Source organism: Clupea harengus, chromosome 3, assembly GCF_900700415.2.
Source record: "Clupea harengus chromosome 3, Ch_v2.0.2, whole genome shotgun sequence".
NCBI lineage: Eukaryota > Metazoa > Chordata > Actinopteri > Clupeiformes > Clupeidae > Clupea > Clupea harengus.
Genome location: NC_045154.1, coordinates 8290021 through 8309326, shown reverse-complemented (window position 1 = coordinate 8309326; position 19306 = coordinate 8290021). Strand labels below are relative to the sequence as shown.

General features: G+C 43.0%; 2 protein-coding genes across 6 annotated transcripts in view; one reads left to right on the top strand and one right to left on the bottom strand.

The window, feature by feature from the left end:
• Nucleotides 1–1082, top strand: part of slc28a1 (solute carrier family 28 member 1) — a 38440-nt gene extending 37358 nt beyond the window's left edge. For all 4 annotated transcript variants that reach the window (XM_042703409.1, XM_031564447.2, XM_031564450.2 and 1 more), the window contains exon 18: nt 10–1082. In XM_042703409.1, the coding sequence (XP_042559343.1) occupies nt 10–121 (112 nt within the window). In that variant the 3' untranslated portion in view covers nt 122–1082. The remainder of the gene's footprint in view (nt 1–9) is intronic.
• alpk3a (alpha-kinase 3a) lies at nt 1069–18983 on the bottom strand. 2 transcript variants are annotated; one of them, XM_031564446.2, is made up of 15 exons: nt 18540–18982; nt 17889–18226; nt 17136–17174; nt 16287–16408; nt 15182–15299; nt 12881–14375; nt 7128–9489; nt 5828–5975; nt 4911–5038; nt 4577–4612; nt 4188–4462; nt 3789–3877; nt 3023–3240; nt 2867–2915; nt 1069–2685 (listed from the first exon to the last, which is right to left on the bottom strand). In XM_031564446.2, exons 2-15 carry the CDS (start codon nt 18020–18022, stop codon nt 2346–2348), a joined length of 5553 nt encoding a protein of 1850 aa, XP_031420306.1. In that variant the 5' UTR covers nt 18023–18226; nt 18540–18982; the 3' UTR covers nt 1069–2345. The 2 variants fall into 2 exon arrangements, with proteins under 2 accessions (XP_031420306.1, XP_012689075.2); XM_012833621.3 differs by lacking the exon at nt 17136–17174 and having other exon boundaries at nt 18540–18983.
• Between the last annotated feature and the right edge of the window lie 323 nt (nt 18984–19306).

Genomic DNA, 19306 nt, shown 5'->3' with positions numbered 1-19306 from the left:
TCTTTGCAGCACTGGAACCAACAATGGGACCTTGTCGTTTGAGGGTATTTGGAATCAGGTGCCAAACGCCACAATCTACTTCAACAAATGTTGTAGTTTCTACAATGCGACAACGTGCTAGTAAACACAACTATTCAAAGGGGTTTTTACACTGAAGCAAGATGGTGGTTCCTGGTTTGTACCATTTTTATACATGTAGCAGGAATGTGTTTGCATTGAAAAGACATGAGATATAGAGATACTGAGCATATCCTATTCATCCTAATCCTCTTTTGACAATGTCTTGCCAATGTATTTATTCTAATTGTAAGAAACATAACCTATTGCTTTTTGTTGTATACATGTGTAAATTAGTGAACAAAATTGCAGATCCAAGTTGATAAACTTTTAGTTATGATTTTCTTTTATCTTTTGAGAATGTATGAATACTGAAAAGATATTAGGGAAATATATCCTAAAATGTTAAATATGCCTTTGTATATATTTCTTTTAAAGAATTGTAAAGTTAGTAATTTTTCATTATTTACCTTCAAGATATCAGGAAGAATGTACATGCAATTTTGTAAATATATTAATTTGTTAAAGGCATTGCATACATTTATGCCAGAATGGACTCTTATTATTTGTACTGTACATTTTTATTTTTTTATAAAAACAGTTGACACAACAGCACCACACACACTTACCTAACGCACAAGATCAAAAAGTAGTCTTACTCTTATTCTTTCTTTTTCTTTCTTTCTTCCTTTCTCTCTCTCCTCTCTCTCTCTCTCTCTCTCTCTCTGTCTCTTACAAACATACACACGCGCGCACCCACACAAACTGAGACACACTACACACATTCTGTATTATCAAATGATAATTGAGGAACAACAAGGCAATGCATTATCTCTTTTGAATCAGTCATCTACAGAAATCCATCTAGTTTTATAAGCTGTAAAATTCTTAATGATAGGGTTCGCAATAGCTCATCAGAAAAATGAAAGTGTTGATATGACATCTCAGTAGAAAAGGGGTTCTAGGGGGTGGAAGTCCATGAAGGAGTACTGAGTTATCTGAATAAAGGCATTGGTTGAAACATTTGGCACCTTTTCACGTGTTGCTGTGATATACTATTTCTGCATTTGAGAATGTGTGTTTTGTGTTGCGACCTGGCCCTGGCTAACTTGCTTTGAGAAAATTCTCCCTTCTGAACAAGACAACTGATGAACCTGTACGTGATCATAACAAGGCTGTTCTATGGGTGTGGGACAGCCAGTGACAGTTCCAAGGTTCACCAGGATGTTCACAGCATGTTTTGTTAAATAATATGACTACAAGCAGTTTTCTTATCACACTCTCAATTGAGTTGTCTGTTAAGGCAGCATCAGGTTACCTAATGCCACCACAGAAAAAGAAAAAAAAACATTGTAACATTTATAGAAATGCCGAATAACACGTAGAAGAAATCTTTGCCATTCTTAAGAATCTTATGCAATTTGAAAACAAAACAAACAAAAAACGTTTTAAGGCCCCAGATATCAACCCCAAGGGATTGGGTTGCCCTTCCTGTAATGCACTGGAGCTTAAACCATCTCTGTACAGTCACAGAAACTATAGCCTGAGCTGCAAAAAAAAAGCAACTACCCAGCGTATGACTGACAGGCTGTCACACAAACCCAGTTTGTCCTGTACAAACAGGGCATCACCTCTCTAATTACATCACAGATGTGTAAAAGCCTTCCCCTGTGCAGTTATGATTGCCTCAGTCATTTTAGCTCAGGCATACATGTGCAGAGAGGACAACCTTACAAGTCAAAATGAGAAAAAAAGTATTTTCTAAAAAATATATTTATATATGTATATTCCACCCATCCATTGCCATCTGCGCTGCAACATTTTGCAATCTCAGGAGGGTGCGTCCAGAGCACTGTGCCCTGTCCCTGTGAATGAGAGCCTCATGTCCAACAGCCTCTTGGTGCTTGACAGAGACATGACATTCTGCGTCAACCCAGCCTGCTAAATGTACTACCAGGGCGGGGCGGGGAGAGGGCACACTTCGCTTGATGGCAATCGATGGTCTGCATAGCAATTCACAGTTGAACTTACATAATGAGTGACAACGGTTGTTGACCCTCCTCTCACTATCTATGATAGCCATCTCTTCCTTACTTGTCTCTTCAGATGGAACGTCAGACACATTGTCTGTCACATTTATAGTCAAGGCCACAGTTGTGTGCAAACACCAGCATCTGGCTTGCACCAATCTAGATATAGATGTCCAATGTTAAAACAGGACTAGGTCATTTATTTCTGAAAGGGAAAAAAAAAAGTGATTTTTCCCCTTTTTGGCTTCCTTTCCATCTCTACCTCAGTCTGACCACTTTGGGGATTTCCACAGTCTTGTGCTTGGCTGAGTCCCCCCCCACCTCCCCAGTCTTCCTGACCACCTTTGGGCTGGACGTTATCCTTCTCACAGTCTGGGGGCTGCCCGTCCCTTTCCTCTGCAGCTGTGGGCTGGACGAGCCCCCTGCTCTGCGGTTAAGCAGGGGGCTCCTGGAAGCCTTCATCTTGGTGGGCTGCTGCAGCAAGTCCATGGGCTTAAGGGATCGCAGGCCCATGAGTCCGCAGTAGTAGTTGCACTGATGCTGGGTGAGGAACTGCTCAAGCACCTTCGGGGAGGCTTCCTCTGTGAGACCTTGATACCTGGGACACAGACATATCTAAGTTAGCATCAAATCACAATGTCAAAGGCATTGATCATCAAAGGTCTGTGGCAGTTATGGCTCTTCTGTACGACTCGATTCTGATTGCTGTGTTCTCATTACAATGTTAGTCCCAACACTCCCTGCCCCCAATAGGTCCCCAAGAATTCAGATTTACTAACCCTTTAGTTTTCGTGGCAATTCTGATGTTGGTGACTTTCATGTCAACTCCTGAATGTAAACAGAAATACATCAGAATAGTAATTAATTAATGAATTGCAATATGAGATATCCATATACATGTATGTACTGAAATCGCTCGGCAACAAGAACTTTACCTTCAAGCTGGGTGACCAGCAAGTTGCCGTTTGTCCAATGGTAAATCCAGTGCTGGAATGCACTGCACTTCTGCTCCACTTCAGAGATGGTTCTGGTGACCAGGCGGCCAGACGCGTCCTTGAAGCAGTACCGGAGGTACACCCCCTTCAGTTCAGCCTCCACCATGGCGTACGGAACAGTGTTGGCCGGTCGGTACATCAAGTAGACAGGATTCACTCTGTGTTTATGAAGACGCACCCACGTGGGCAGTGGTGCATGTAGAGACACAGGCACATGCAAATGGAAAACATTTAAAGGTGTATTGTGGCGTGTGGTGTGTGGTCGAACATAAACATGCTTCTTCTGTTTCTTTCATCTACTTGCATAATTATTGTCATTTCAAGGGTAAAAAGATTTTTGGGCAAAAATAAAATATCATGCATTATGTATCACGCACTCTTTGTATCTTGTTTCTGTTTTATGTTATTATTATTTTACAAGAAATATCAGGAAATATATATGTAAAAAATGCTGAAAAAAAGAATAGAGCAACACTGTCTTTTTACTAAAACACCAACATTACATTAGTTTAGTGTGTTTACAACCATATTTGGTCTTTGGCAACAAAAACAACCAACTGCATCTTTAAACATTCACTTCAAATTAAAGGCACAGACTCTCAAACTGAGTCATAAATCAAGAGTGCATGAGGATTAGTCGAGGTCTTCTTCCTTGGAAGTATGTGGCAATCAACACAATACAAATTTTCAGGAAATGTTCACTCACTCTAGTGCAGGGCCAAAGTTTTCAACCACCCGAGCCTCAGCAGCAAAGATTTTGCAGTACTCTCGGATTATGTTTTGCATTCTGCATAACTGAAATGGGAAAAAAGATCTTTTTTGTTCAGATTGTATGAAATCATATCAACTCTGAGCATACAGTGGTTGATAAACATGACACATGACGTGACCATGACATATTTTGTATCTGCATTCCCGTCACAAAAACCATCGCCACCTTAAGCTTGACTGTGTTGTAGTAAGTTATGTATGAACAATAAATCTTGTGATTAGTCATACTCCCATTCCCTCAAAAAAACTGTAAGAGCCTCTTTTCATGACCAAGAAGTTCCAGTACCGAGTTTAAAGAGAAGGAAAACCACAACAGTGGCAAAGAGTAACATACCTGCTTGGTAATCACCAGGTTTCTCTCGATGAGTTGGCTTTCCTCTTTGGTCCCGTATGCGATGAGGTTGCGCACCTTCGCGATGCAGGTGCTCCCTGACTCAAATATGGGGTCCAGGCCGTAGATGACCTTTACTCTACAGGCCTTGTGGGCCCAGCCCTCTCCAAGGTGCATCTCCTCAGTCATGATGCGGCCGAATAACTTTTCTCCCCAGTTACCAGGATCTGCCAGGCCTTTGGTGAACATCAGCGGAGTCATCTCAATCTCCTCCCCAACTGTCGAGGAGGGAAGACACAGGCAGGAGATGTAATAGGACTGTTTTTTTTAAGGTAGTCCAAGTGACTGGACAAGATCAGAGATTCCATTAGCCACCGTAAACCCTTCCTTACCTTCCAAGTCATCTCGCAAGAGAAACTCTGCCAGAACTGCAAAATGGAAAATAATGGAGACAATCAACTGGATATCAAAAATAAAGAATATTCTTTAGTACAAATTTATATAAATTAACATCATGAAAACACTTCAGAGTACTTTTCAGTGAAATGAGTGATGGAATGTATGTGAATGAATTCTGAATTTAAGCACCAGGATTACACACACACACACACACACACACACACACACACACACACACAACACACACACGCACACACAAACACTTTGTGTAGCAAAATGGAACAATGTGACTGTGGAGCTTCAGAAATGAATTTGAATTTGATTTACTGTCAGTGCTGAGCAGGATGTCAGTGGTGTCTGTGCCATATTTGTTCTTGATGGTGCAAGCGTACACCCCACAGTCTCTGCTGGACGCCTGGACGATGGCCAAGGCCACCTGACTCTCATCTCCAGCACTAGGGAGGGGAAAAAAAGTGGCAGTTCGTAACCACAAGAGGGAGCTGCAATACAGTGAAGTCACATGCTTCGGTAAAAACAGAAATGAGGTAATCATGCATGTGTATTGTATTGTGTGTGTGTGTGTGTGTGTGAGTGAGTGTGTGTGTGAGTGTGTGTGCACATGCTTCTATATATGTGTGCTTAAGAGGGAAAAAGATTATCTGAGTGTTTGTGCGACTGTGTGTGATGAGTCACATTCACAATGGTGCTGCATTTTCTCTTTTTCTCTCCTTCTCTCTTCTGCTCTCTCTTTCCCTCTTCCTCTCTTTCTCCGGACCGTGTAAGGGGTCGTTTCACTGACGCAGCACAGCCGGTGACACAGAATTAGACTTTAACGCTCTCTGGTGATGGCGAAATCAGTGGGCATCGGTTTACACTCTCTCTGTCTGCCCAGAGTTTCACCTCCTTGAGTCACAGCTGAGGGGCCCATGGTCACAAGGGATTGATAACTCTCGAGTGAGAATGAGACAGCGAAGGCGACATGGCTTTGGGATGCTCCGAATGTTATAATTATATCCTGCTAGCGTCTGCTTAGTTGGGCATTCGCTCCCTACACTAATGTCTCGACCAATTAACTTGGAGGAGGCATTGCCTTTTTTATTTAGAGGGCAGTTTGTGTTTTTTCTTAAAGGGGAAGAGCATGTGGTTGCTTAATCCACTCTGAGGGTAGGGGGGTGTGTGTCACTGGATTGACTTGCTGGCACATGCCAGAAGGTCAGGCCCTGCAAGGCCGTGCAGGGATTTACCTTCTTTTCACCTCCAGCAGCTCCTCCTCGTCCCGGTACCATATGATGGTAGAGTCGCTGAGGACGTTGAAGAACTGGCACCACAGCTTCAAGTGTCCGGTGGCATCTGAGAAGGGCTCTCCCCTGATCTTGCGGATAACTTGAGGAGCTGGTGGGCGACATTGAGAGAGAAAGGAGGAGGGGGGGTGGAGTTAGGTTGTAGGGCTGGGGGATAGTGGGCAGGGTGTACCCCGACACGAGCAACAAGGTAAAGATATACTGTATACTTTCTAATGTTACCACTTCCGCTCTGTCTAGCTTCTGAATCATTCCCCTGGGTCTAAGTCACAGTGACTGTGCAGGCACTTGCTGCCTCGGTGTCTTGTCAACATCATCAGGGACTCTCGGGTAATATTGAATTAACACCGTAAGAGAAGTTAAAGTAAACTGGATGCTGTAGAAACCCTTCCTTAGCATATTAATACATACACCTTTATTGTTCACTCATGAGTACTGTCCATAGAAGCAGGGAAAGTGATTACAATTCAGTACTTTTCATAATGTTTTCTAGCACTGTCTTCATATTCCAACAGTTCTGAATGAACTAGTTGTTTTGAGGACAAACTGTTTGGTGAGTGCCTCAGGTGTCCTAGACAGCCTCCATAATTAGCTATAGAGGCAGCACACATGCCTGTAGCAAGGTGCTAACAACAACAAGGTCACAGGCCAAATTCCTTGGGTGCACACATACTAAATGTACACCTCACACCTGAAATAAAACCTTACTTGAACTGTGAGTCATTTTGGGGACGGGGGTTTGGTAAATTAGTTGTGTTTTAGTTTAAACAGCTAACTTATGCTTACAGTAACATTACTTTTGATGGAGATCATTTCAAAACACTGTTAATGACTTAAGAATACATTAATCAAGTGCCTTGTATTAATAATTACCTTGAATGAATCATGTGCTTATGTAAAGCAGGAACATGGCTTTTCTGTGTTTCTGTGTGTGTGTGTGTAACTTTGATTATTAGGTGCTGACGCCACTTAATCTGCACATGTGTAAGACCTACATGCGTAAGTGAGGGAACCTCTTGTCTATGCTTGGTTGAGCCCAGAGGTGATAAGAAGGGTCGAACTGTCCGACCCTGTGTAAAACTGACATCTTTGTCATTTGATAAGCGCAATTGGGATGACACAAAAGGACTTTTAGTAGAGCGTGGCCATTCTTGCTGATATCAGAAACATTTATGGCGTCAGAATTAGATAAATCTTAAGTCAATTACAGTGTTTCGAAATTATCTCCATCAACTTTTCATACCTTTGAAGGGATCCAGTTTCTCAGCAGGTTTGGTTTCAGTCTTGGCTGGCTCAGTTTCTTCTGGAGTTTCCTGCACTTTGGGGACCTCCAGAGTGGCCTTCCTGCGACTCACTAAGGGAGACCGCTTCTCCATCGGTGGGGTCTGTTGTCCAGGGTGGGCCTGAAGGTATGCTGCTCTCCTAGCCAGACTGGGTGACATGTAGGGGGCCTCTCTCTTCACCTGGGCCTCTGGCAATGCCAGGCCTTCAGCTTCTTCGGCTTTGGCTTTGGATAGGAAGATCTTGCGCCTGGCTCCTGAGGCCAGCTCCGCGGGGGTGGCAGAGGGGATGGGCGACGGGCTGTCTTTCCGCCTCAACTTGGGGCTGCTTTCGCAGCTCAGGATAGATGTAGGTGTGCTTCCTCCGCTGTTCTCATCCCCTTTCCCCTCCGAGTCCACGGTTATGGCTGGTATGGATGTCACCGTCTGACTGTCGAAAAGTCCCTTCGCCATTAAGCGTCGCAGGCTAGAAGGGCTCATCATGGGAGACAATGGGGCTGTCACACCAAGCTTCTCCACAGCTGGTTTGTCTTTCTTAAGCTGGTCCACACCGTCATCATGCTCTTTAGGAAGGTCCATCTTATCTGTGCCAGATTTGCTAATTTGTGGTGTTTTGGCCTGTAAAGTGGGCACAGGGATCATGAGCTCAGTCTCTGCTGGCTGGGGGATTCTCAGTGGCAGTGCAGACACACTTTCAGTCATGGGTGGTTCTTTGGCCTTCTCAGGCACTGCCACGTTGCTCTCCTGATCAATGTTGTTCTTCACTCCCCACAGCATAGCAGCCAGAGACTCCATCTCACTCTCTTTTTTATCTACTTTTATTATTTCAGGACTGCTATCAACACATGTGATGGCAACAGGTGGAGACACAAATGCTGGCTTTTTAGGAGGCTCTTCCTGTGGAGCAGTTGTTGAAGCAACACTGACTACAACTGCATTATGTTGTACTTCATGTGAAGAAATGGCATCATCTGCTTCAGCAATGTTTATTATGGGAATGGAGGAAGAGTCTAATTGTCTGCTTGTCCTAACAGGCTCTGGCTCCTTTCCCAAGCTCATCCTTTCTCTCTCATGTTGTTGCACAACTTCCTGCATGTCTTTCATGGGAGGGAGGACGCCAACATCCTCTGTTCTTTTAGGCGTGGGTGAAACAACCGTTGCATTGGGCTCCACTATCATTGGGTCTGATAACTGAATTGCATCACCCTGCAATCCTGCCGAATGGGACGGCAACGAAACTACTGGCTCTGGCTCTTCAGGTTCAGTAATCAGAATATTGATTGACGACATATTTACACGCTGTTGGTCCTGTGTCTCCTCATGAACAATGATTATATCTGGGACTTTGCTTGGTGGTGAATATGGAACGTCAGTGACTGTAACATTCTCTTGACTTGGTGGTTCTTCACAGATTTCTGTGGTGTTCTCCTTTGTTAAACTGAGAACTTTTCTCTCGTTCTCAGTTTCCGTCTCTGCTTGCAGCTCTAAAGCAGGAGGAATTATGACTGGTGTTGTCATCTGATAGTGTGGCTCCTTAGGCTGCACTTCTGTGGGCTCTTCAGTGCACACTTCTGCCTCCATTTCCTCTTCCATTTGAACTTCCACTCCAACTTTCTCAGTTGCAGAACTATCACATTTCTGACCCTCATCAACTGAGTCTCTGCTTCCATCTTTGTTAAGTCCTGCACTGGGTACTGTCAACATATTCTCTGGATTATCTACTCTAACATCCAAATGAGGAGTAACACTGGAAACCTCTAAAACATCTCCCTTATAATTAAGGCTCCTTTCTTCTAAACTCGTCTCCACTTTCTTGGACTCACTCTCTTCTCTTGCCTTCTCTTCACTTTCCTCTACACTCCCCCCAGCTGCAATAGATCCCTCTTCTACGACAGTTGTACTGACATCTGAGCCACTTTCTGCTATGGCAGTGTCACCCTCTAACCCTGATTCACTTGGCTCAGGTCTCTCTCCTGAAGGCGAGGTTGTGTCTGCTCTCTGTTTTGTGTAGTCACATTCCACCACACTTTCATCCACATGCATTTCCTCCTCCTTCTCGGGTTCTGTTGTAATGGGAAAATGCGATGTGGTTCCACGACTGTCTGTGCTCTCAAGGTTCAGCGCCACCTGACCTTTCAGGGAGGGCCCCGGGGTCTGTACAGACTCCCCAGAGAGGCCCTGTAAACTGAGCATATCTCCGGTGTCTCCTGTGACAGATTCTGTGAAACATGCCCGTTCCTCAGTGTCATACTCCCACACAGCAGTAGCGTTACCCTCCTGTACAGGACTCTCATACCTTCCGGATTGCGCATGGTCATCTAAGGCCTGGGGATACAAATAAGGAAACACAAGTGTTCAGTACAGATTGTAAACACATAAATGCTTCTACGAATACCAGAAATAACTTTGACGACTATAAATATGTCTGCATTGTGTTGTGGATCATAATAACATTATGAACATTTATGAACAGATGGTGTGTCATGAAATTGCATTATCTTGATGAAATTGCATCAACAGATGAAAAGCAGGCAGACAGGTCTATATAATGACCTGGGTTTCATCAATCACCATATCTGTAGCCGCCTCTATTTTCTTGAAATTTCTATGGTTTTCTATGGTATTTTATTAAACCAGGAAGATCATACACAGACCATAGACTCACAAACCATGGGAACTTACACTACTGAAATCATATAAATACATTTAGTGTCACAAATATTTCTAGGCACTCCTTTCCAATTGGTTAACATTCTTTCTATTTTCAAAACCTTTTTGTAATGAATGATGGGTTCCTAACAGAAATACTAACATGCAATTTTATGAACACTGGAGCCATCCCATGCCAAAACAAGCTAATATTTACAACCTGTCAATACTTAACAACCCCCCTATCAGATGTGAGCAGGGCTGAACCATGTCACATGTGCTTAACCATGTGTGATTTAAATCTAAAAAAATGTCTGGAGTTGTTTGTTCCATTGTGGGGTTTCAATGTGGAGAACTTCCTCTTTTCTATAAAACACAACCCACGCCTATACCCCGTATCTGTCTTTTGTATTCACCTTCAATAATTAACTTGACAAACAGAGCAGTTCAAAAATGTGACTAGAATTCAAATTAAAGGTTGGACTGGAGACTACTGACGTCGGTCTTGTTTATAAGCAGTAGGGGATTTCTCATCCAATTGAACAAAAACCTTTGGAGAGCTTTAGCTTTTTTAGAAAGCTTTACAGAGGCACAGGTATTTCAATCATGATTCATGGTATTGGTATGCCATGCAAACAAAACAGGAAATTACTGAATATTGAATAGCTTCCTGAGGCTTTCTGCTTCATATGATCTTGTTTCAGTTGTACCTGTATTTTTCACAGGTTGATTCTGTGTCCGTAAAATATGTTTGTGTTTTAGTTCTAAATTAATACTAATAAAATATGGAGATTCAGAACCACTTCATTATATATTATGTTATAATTTCTCAAACACTGAGCCACCTGTTATTAAGCTGCTTAACGGACCTTCTGGTAGATCTTTCTGTGCTGGTCTTGTGCTTGTCTTGTGCTTTCAAAGAATTACTTCACAAGTGCTCAATGCCTTAAAATTCTTCCTATGTCCTTCACTTTATAAGGTTATATAACATCAAGACTATATTCCCCGGTATGAGATATGCATTGGAGATGGACATTTTAGCTGACTTGCTACTCTCAGACAAGTGTGTAATGTGCTATATATCAGGAAAGTCTCAATCAGAGTTCCCACACTCGCACGCCATGTGAGCGGTAACTCTCGTATGGACAAGTGACAGACTGAAGAGTGTCTTAGATGGAGGACTTACAGAACCCTCTCAATGCCTCTTTGTATGGCAAGGCTGCCCTCCAAGCTGATGAGGAACAGGTTTATTTAAAGACACCGGGAGCAGCTAGGAATCTGGACAATGTAAAGAGGTTTCACAGCCATGCTTAGACGTGTGTCCCAGAGTTTCGGCCATCTAAGGATCACCACACATTGTCAGCACAAACTCCTTAACCCCAGAAATACTGTCCAAATGGATCTATTTGTAACTTTTACAAATCCCCTAATGTCTGCTCCACCTCAGGCCAGCTCTGGCAAGTCTATAAATGTTTTTACAACAGTACATGGTTTCTCTAATCTCCACCCATGAGGGAACTGTCTGTAACACAATGCGGAACATGAGAGGACAGCTGGTATTAAGTGTTCGTCTGTGGGTATGGGAGTAAGTGCACGGATGTGGGCAGGTATCCTGGTCCTCCCACTGTATTGTGTGGGGTGTTGCTGGAGCATTTCTGTGACGCACCCTCACCCGTGCTCTCACCCGTAGAGATATGAAACCCAGCCAGCCAGGCTGACTCACACTCCCTCTCTCTTGGCTGAAAGTTTCCTTAAAGGGCCAGCATAGTCTGGCCATAAGTGAATTAAAAACCCTGGAAGAATTATTTTAACCCGCCTTGTGAGGCTTACCAGACTTATTTATTTGGTGTTTTCATATTTTTTTACGCATATTACAAGGTTACAATTTGTAACTGTATTCCCCCTTAAAACCTCTAAGATCACTGGCAATCTCACACACACACACACACCCACCCACACACACACACACACACACACACACACACACACACACACACACACACACACACACACACACACACACACTCACACTCACACTCACACACATACACACACACACACAAACACACAAACACTTAAAGTCAGATTCAGATTGGTCAATCATATTTTCCCTATACTACAGTGCATGTTTAGCAGACATAATTGATGTCGTCTTGGCCTGGCCCTGGTGTCATCAAACTGAAGTCTTGACACAGAAATGTACCGTCTATTAATATACCTCAAGTGCTCGTTGGCTACACGACAGGGCTCTCTCTCTCTCTCTCTCTCTTTCTTTCTCTTTCTCTCTCTCTCTCTTTCTATCTTTCTCTTTTGGGTTTTCACGGTGGGAAGATGGTGCTTTATTTAATTTCTGTTAAAGTTGCACATCACTCGCAGCTGAAGGGACAGCCTGACACTAAGTGGAGGGCCCTCCTTTCAGTTCCTGATGGGGTGTCTCCTTCATGGATGCTGTTGTATAAGTCTCCATTGCTAAAAAAGGTCAGGTTACCCTCAGTGGAGGTTGCTACATTGCTACAAATAAACTTGTTTCTAGATTCGATGCGTTACCCATTTGCCCTTATTGTAATATCACTGATACCGTGTTTTGCCTTTTCTGTGAATGTATAAGACAAGCACCATTATTTGCTGTACTGGGAAAGTTGTCTATGAAGCTGGGGTTCATGCTGCAAAACTGTGTTTGTGCTAAGTTGTGGGTACAGGCAGGCTGGGCATGAGTGTTAAATGATGGCCAATTTATTTAGCCATCCTTAAATCCCACAAAGCAAAAAATGAAGGCCAAGATATTGACATGATGTCAATGTTTAAATCGCTGGTGGAAACAAGAACAGACATGAAGTGCAGGTTCTACCAGCAAACAGAGATATTGGCTCAGGTCAGGGAGAAATGGGGTGCCATTAATGACTTTGGGAGGCTTGTTTTCAACTGGTAAAATAGACAGATTATTTTCAGTGGTGTTTTAAATAAAAGCTTTAAAAGTCAAAAGTCTCTCTATCTCTCTCTCACTCTGTCTCTCTCTCTCTCTCAGAGCAGCTGCTGGACAAAAGCAGAGGAGCCAAGGCCTACTCACCTCTAACTGTATCTGTGGTGGAGGTGGAGTTGGAGTTGGAGGTGAAGGCACCTCCTTGAGACTGGGACCCACCTCCTCCGTGCTACCTGCTGCCTCCTCCTTGGCCACCAAGTGCTCTTCAGTGGAAACCTCTGGTGGCCTTTGGGGAGCTAGGGAGAGATCCTCTGTGTCTGCCCCTCTAATTCCACGGCTGTCGAACGACCTCAAGCTTTGTGGCAACTCTGGAGTTCTTGAACCCTCAGCAACATCCTCCACAGTTTTGTCGCTAGTACAAATGGGTTGTTCATCTACCTCAATTGCTGTGGTTTGTTCAGCGGGTACATAGCAGGCTTCTGTTGCAGTGGCTGGTTGCTCTGAATACACGGGAGGACTGTAAGGATAAGGATCTGGAGGAGCCGGAGGGTAGTCCCTCTCCCAGCTAGTTCCATGGACACTCTGGGTCTCCTCGGGAGCCTCTATCGACTTGCTCTTGCTTTTCCCAAAGAAAATGTCCTTCAAAGAGGTCAGCACAGAGGTAAAAGTAGACTTCTGTTGGGGTTCTGAATTTGACTTCTTCGAAGATTGCTTGGATTCTGCTTTTCCTGCTGTTTTCTTGGCTTCCACCATCTGTCTGGCTCTCTCCATCTCCTGAGCCCTTTCTTTTTCTTTTTCTTTTTCTCTATGTGTTTGTTCTGCTTCTTCTTTTCGTAAACGTGCTCTTTCTTTCTCGAGTTCTCTCTCCATTTCACGTTGCCTCTCTTTCTCGTGTTCCATTTCCTTTTCGTGTTCTCTTTCCTTTTCGTGTTCAATTTCTTTTTCTTTCTCTTGTTGAGCTGCAGCATCCACCTCCATGGATGTCTGTACCATCGCAGAGCATTGTTTGTCCTCAATTGCTTGCGATTGTAGCGACTCTGACAGGTATCGCGCCAGGCTCATGTCTTCCTCGCTTGTATGTTTTTCATTTCCGGGGCCTGAATCTGTTTGGCCACTGATGACCACACCCTCCTCAAATCCATTTGAAATCCTGATCTTCTTTTTTCCCAGTTTCTCTTTACAAGGCGGCTTTGTAGTAACTATGTCCACCATGTCGCTAACATGATTGACCTCCTGATTGCCATTCTCTTGTATCGTGTCAGAAGTCTTCATGGTAGCTGTCTCCATGGCTTCTCCGTTGGTCTCCTCAGAAGGTGTGGTTTCTTCAGCCATCTCCTCGGCCTCCTGGGCCGAATCGGAGGAGTTGAGAGAGTCAGCGCCTCCGGGAGTCCGCCGCTTCCTCATGATGCGGTCCTGGGTAAGGATGGTGAGCTGTTCCTGCTGCTTGTTCTCCTTCCCGCGGCGACGACTTTCCTCCATCTCCCTCCGCTTCTGATCCCCCTTCTGCTTCAGCTTGGCGAAGAAGCGCTGGTGGATTTTATACTCACTCATCTCACCAACCTCCAGGACGCCCGAGGAGGAGACTATGCCCTTGCTGTTACGGGCAGATGCCTGGTAAATGGCCGCGTCATCCAGTGTGCAACTGCAAACAAGCATAAAGACAGAGGGAGCAGAGTTACTGATCTTTTCTGTGATTTCATTTTCTGGACACCAGCTGACTCTCCATTTTAATCTGGCTTGGAGTTGGAACCTAATGCTGGGTCTGTGCCAGAAAGAGCTACTATCAAGGGTACCTACTTAAAAGCTTTTGTAAGGGCAAATGTTACACCCAGGATGCTGCGCTCGTCTAATGAGCGTCGTTTAGCATTGCCGTCTGTGCAAGTACGGCAATCCAGAGTATTCTCATTTGTAGTTCCACGTTAGTGGAACGAACTGCCTAGCACTACCAGAGCAGGGGCTTCCCTCTCTATCTTTAAGAAGCTCTTGAAGACCCAACTCTTCAGAGAGCACCTCCCCTTCTAACTTGCACTTCGACTAGTACTTAACTTGCACTTACAGCAAAAATGTCTGCACTTCTTTTTTCTATTTCTTATGTAAAACAGTATTTATTGTTACACTAGGTCTCTATTGCTCTCTCCCTTGTATGTCGCTTTGGACAAAAGTGTGCTAAATGACTAAATGTAATGTTAATGTATCAAGGGTACCTCTCTGTGAGTTTCTGGTGTGATTCATGTAGAAGGCAGAGCATAGACAACAACAATGGCTTAAATACTCAGGTGGGACAACTACAATGTCTATATTCAGTTTAATGTACATAACCTTGATTACCAGATAAGCTAGTCTGTATTTTAATGATTCACATTGAATTAAACTTTGGTTTCATGTAAGCTGATTAAGGTGACAGGGAGACTTTGTGACTGTTGATGAGTAAGATATCTTGATACTTACTTATAAATATGGAGTGTATGTGCTTTTCCATTGCGGGCGATTTCATACTTTGGAAGGCCGCAGTACCTGTCCAGCTCCACATCATCCTTATACCACGTGAGCTCAGGGGCCGGGTAACCTGAGAAGACAAGATATTACTGTAACTACCTTATAGCCAACAGCAGCACAGTTGGCTCTGATAAAAGCTATCTAAATCTTGAACTGTTGAATTTCAGTGATATATTTGAGGAATTCATTCTATAAGATCTACCTTTACATATTCACAGAGCACAAAACTAAATAGTGAATGGCCTGGTTGGCCTGGTGGGACCAACAAGTGTGTGTTTATCTCTCCTTCACATGACCCAAAAAACAATGAATTTGAAGATGTTATAAAAAACTAACCTACCACAAAAAACTAAAAAAGTCCATTCATAATGTTGCTTTAGGTACTATGCAAGATTAGAGCCCTCATTATTATTGTCTTCATGTCAAGGCTTTATGACCACATCTACTTAATTGTAAAAAACATAATTGTTACTTTTTTTATGTCACCGAAGTTTTAGCATTTAAACCTTTAGTAACCTTGAACATCATAGCCTTCTGACTAAATGACACAAACACATATCTATGTCATGCATCACTTTAATTAAACGGTCATTGTTTCAGGATATTGCATCATTAGCTAGTGTGCTAGTGCTAGCCATGATGCATGCAGAGTCCATTCCATTCCCTACTAAATATTTGCTGAGTGAAACGAAAACGTTTACCTCTCCCTGCTGGGGTTACATTTTTAAGCCTCTACATGTGTTTCTTCACTTCTTCCCCTTTCTTTAAAGCCTGTTAAGTCACCAACCTAGAGTTGGTTTTCAGTGCAAAGTGATCTGAAACGAGCAGTAACTTCCTCTCTCTGACTCTCTATCCTCTCCAGATGGGAAACATCCTTGTTAGCAGAACTTCAAGCATGCCATCTTACATAACATGTGTGCATTCAGTTGTATGCTCTTAAGTTGCTGATCACGTAAAATCAAACTTGTCATCACATACTGTCAAAGGCCCGCACAAATATTTACCTGCTTTTTTCAGGAAGGCCAATGACATTATACATAACATATTGGAGTAGTACCTGTTACTACGCAGGTGAACTTTACATTGCAAGACTCTGACACCGCTTTGGATTTCATGGTCGTTTCAAAACATGGCTGTGTTTCCTCAGTCAGCTGAGACATCACAGTACAAAATGTACTCCTGGAGAGAGAGGGAGAGAGAGAAAACACCCTCAAGTCCCTTGGGTTGACCTTCAGCAGACTCAAACACCCATCTTACCCCCCCCCCCCACACACACTCCTGCCATACACGCACAAACACACTAACAGATTTAGGACACACACAGACACAAACACACACAGACACACACACACACACACACACACACACATGCACATACACACATACAAACACACAGACATATAGACACATGCACACACATATACATTATTACATACATTTATTCAAAAGATCCTGTGGCTTTTCTGCTCATTGTGGCATCAAATGTGAATTTATCAACCCCATGACATCAACAAGGCTATCAGGTTAAACATGAAAGCTATCTTTCTTTTAGTATTATTATTATTATTGTTGCTGCTGGTAGGAGACTCACAGGGGGGATATACAAGGCTGTGGTTAATGATTATGGCAGTGTGGGACAACATTTTCCCCCTCTAATTCACTATTCCCACTGGACACAGTGTCTTTGGTAAAGCAAGAAATTGCAGTCAATCACAAGAATGTACGAATGCAAAAACAGACATATAAACTATCGGCACAGGAAAACTGTTTGGTTAAGAGCGGGTTTGTGGTTTCGTCATTATGCTGTCAATTAACAGAAAATAAGACAATCGCTGGGGTTTATAGTTAGGAGTGGATCGTATATTAGTCTGGGATTGGATATTGTAAAAGTATGCTTTAAAGTTACCTCGATGGCCTGTAGTGAGAATACCTGTGACGTGAGTGGCTATTCAGAGAGGAGGCAAACCAAGAGGCAGCTTATCAGACAAACCTGTGATTTGATCTCACTAACACATCCATGGTGTTCGACATGGCATTCAAGCTTTGTTTGAAACAACTTTTTTGAGTTTCACATTAATGTATCTTTTAGAACATGTACTAATCGCAGAAATCACGTCATGTGGGTTCTTTGGAGCATCATTCTCTAAAGAAGTAGGCGCAAAATGAAGGAGTGGCTTGCATGGTGTTTTTTGTAAACAGGCATAATGGATAGAATCTTTGATCCTCTAGGTTTATATAACATTCTGAATTATATTGATATTCTCACTGCACCAGCATCTAGATTTAAGATCCGAGACAGTACAAGACCGTGGACCAACTCATAGAACAAACACTTTGCAAAATCCCCTCAGAGATTGAGATTCTCAGACCTTTACCCATCTGTGTCAAAATATCAGATCAGCTGCAAGTTGTACATTACTGGTGCACAGTATTTCACATTCAATGTTCTTCCTGTTATCATGCCAAAATCTAAACTGAGTTAATCCTGGGCTCTTGATATAGCTCTTTGTGTGGTGTGATTCATATTTTTTTTTTTACCACTAAATGTATGTAATTTACACACATAACCACAGACATTCATATTAAACAAAGACATGTACATAATCACAGTCAACTGATATTCCATTGGGTCAAAGTGAGGAAATTAGTGTAGCTGTACCTGTTTTCTGGCCGGACATTGGAGAGGTAGTTGCGGCTGTCTGCTCGGCTACTGGGGGCCGAGTCTTCCTCATTTAGACTGTTGGATCTCCCATTGCCTGAGTACGAGCGACTTATAGGCCTCCGAGATGTCATAATTCACAAAATCAATTACAATATAAAATAAACAGCAACAAACAAACGTTTAGTTTCCAAAGGCTGCACCAATTTCTTTCAGGGGAAGCTGGATATTATTCTTCTGAACAATACAAGTCTTCTGTGTTATCAAAGCCCCCGAATCCTTTTTAAAGCAATGTCCTCTGGTGTGGTTTGGAGCCACTGGTCAAAGGGAGGTAATTACTGTGAAGGGAAAATAAAAATATACCACTATAATGTCATAGTAATTCACATTATTAGCACCATTTCATGTCCTGTACGTTTTTGGAACTGCTAAACTAAAGTGTAGGCTAATTCTCGTGACAGCTAATGGCTCCCTTTGGAAAAACCTGTTGCACTGGAGAAAGTTATAAATAGGTGTTGCTGTTAGGCTGAGGAGTTTTCTTTGTACTGAGGCTGCTCTTGGTGACAAATAATACATGTTTACATTGCAGACATATTATCTTAAAAGACACTGACATTGATGATTCCGAATACAATGTTGTGGAGAACTCACCATTCGTGTTTTTTGCGCTGTCCTCCGGAGGCTGCTGTCCCAGTACCAAGGCACTGCAATTGTCAATCATAGGCAAGCATGTGGTGCTAGCAGGGCCCTATTTATAGCAGGCCTACAAATAGGCACAAGTGCACATCACATTTTCCGAAACTGGACGTCTGTGAAACAACTTTAGTGGCCAAATGACGAATATTTCACCACCGTTATCAAGTCACCGACACCCTCTTACTTGTCTCACAGCATTCCATCAGAAATTATCAATTTTAAACCAAAGGCAACCAGTGGCTCGCCTCACTATGTTACTGGACCTCAATGGAGACTTATTAAGGGGTTCGTGCATATGTCCGCGGGCAGTTTGTTTCATTCGGTGAGCGCTGGTGCCCCTAGTTAATTAGGACAGCCCCCTTCACATGATCTTGCCGGTCTGGTCACAACACCCCCCCCCCAAGAGAGTCCGACCGTTTTGGCCGTCAGTCCGCATTGCCTCATTTTCCAAACATAAAAGAGCTTCGGTTACACGCAACAAGTTGACAGGGATTCAATTTATGGTGGTTGTCACATTTAACAAACAAGACATGTTGTTCAACATCACCACTGCCACCTTCATCATAATCAAAAACACCTCGATAATAATGTCAAAATAACATGAACTAATATCACCAACAGCAGCAATAATAATAATAATAACAACAAAAGGCAAGATTCTGATGATTATTATTACTATTAATAGTAGGCTGCTGCTCTATGTACCAGAATGTGTCTTGGTC

Bases quoted from the DNA above. Each gene is read 5' to 3' on its own strand.
- alpk3a (XM_031564446.2), bottom strand. From the start codon at position 18,022: ATGACATCTCGGAGGCCTATAAGTCGCTCGTACTCAGGCAATGGGAGA. The intron at 16,409-17,135 runs GTAACTTTAAAG...CTCTCTCTCCAG, and splicing joins TCTCACTACAGGCCATCGAG to GAGTACATTTTGTACTGTGA. The intron at 2,686-2,866 runs GTTAGTAAATCT...TCTGTGTCCCAG, and splicing joins ATTGCCACGAAAACTAAAGG to GTATCAAGGTCTCACAGAGG.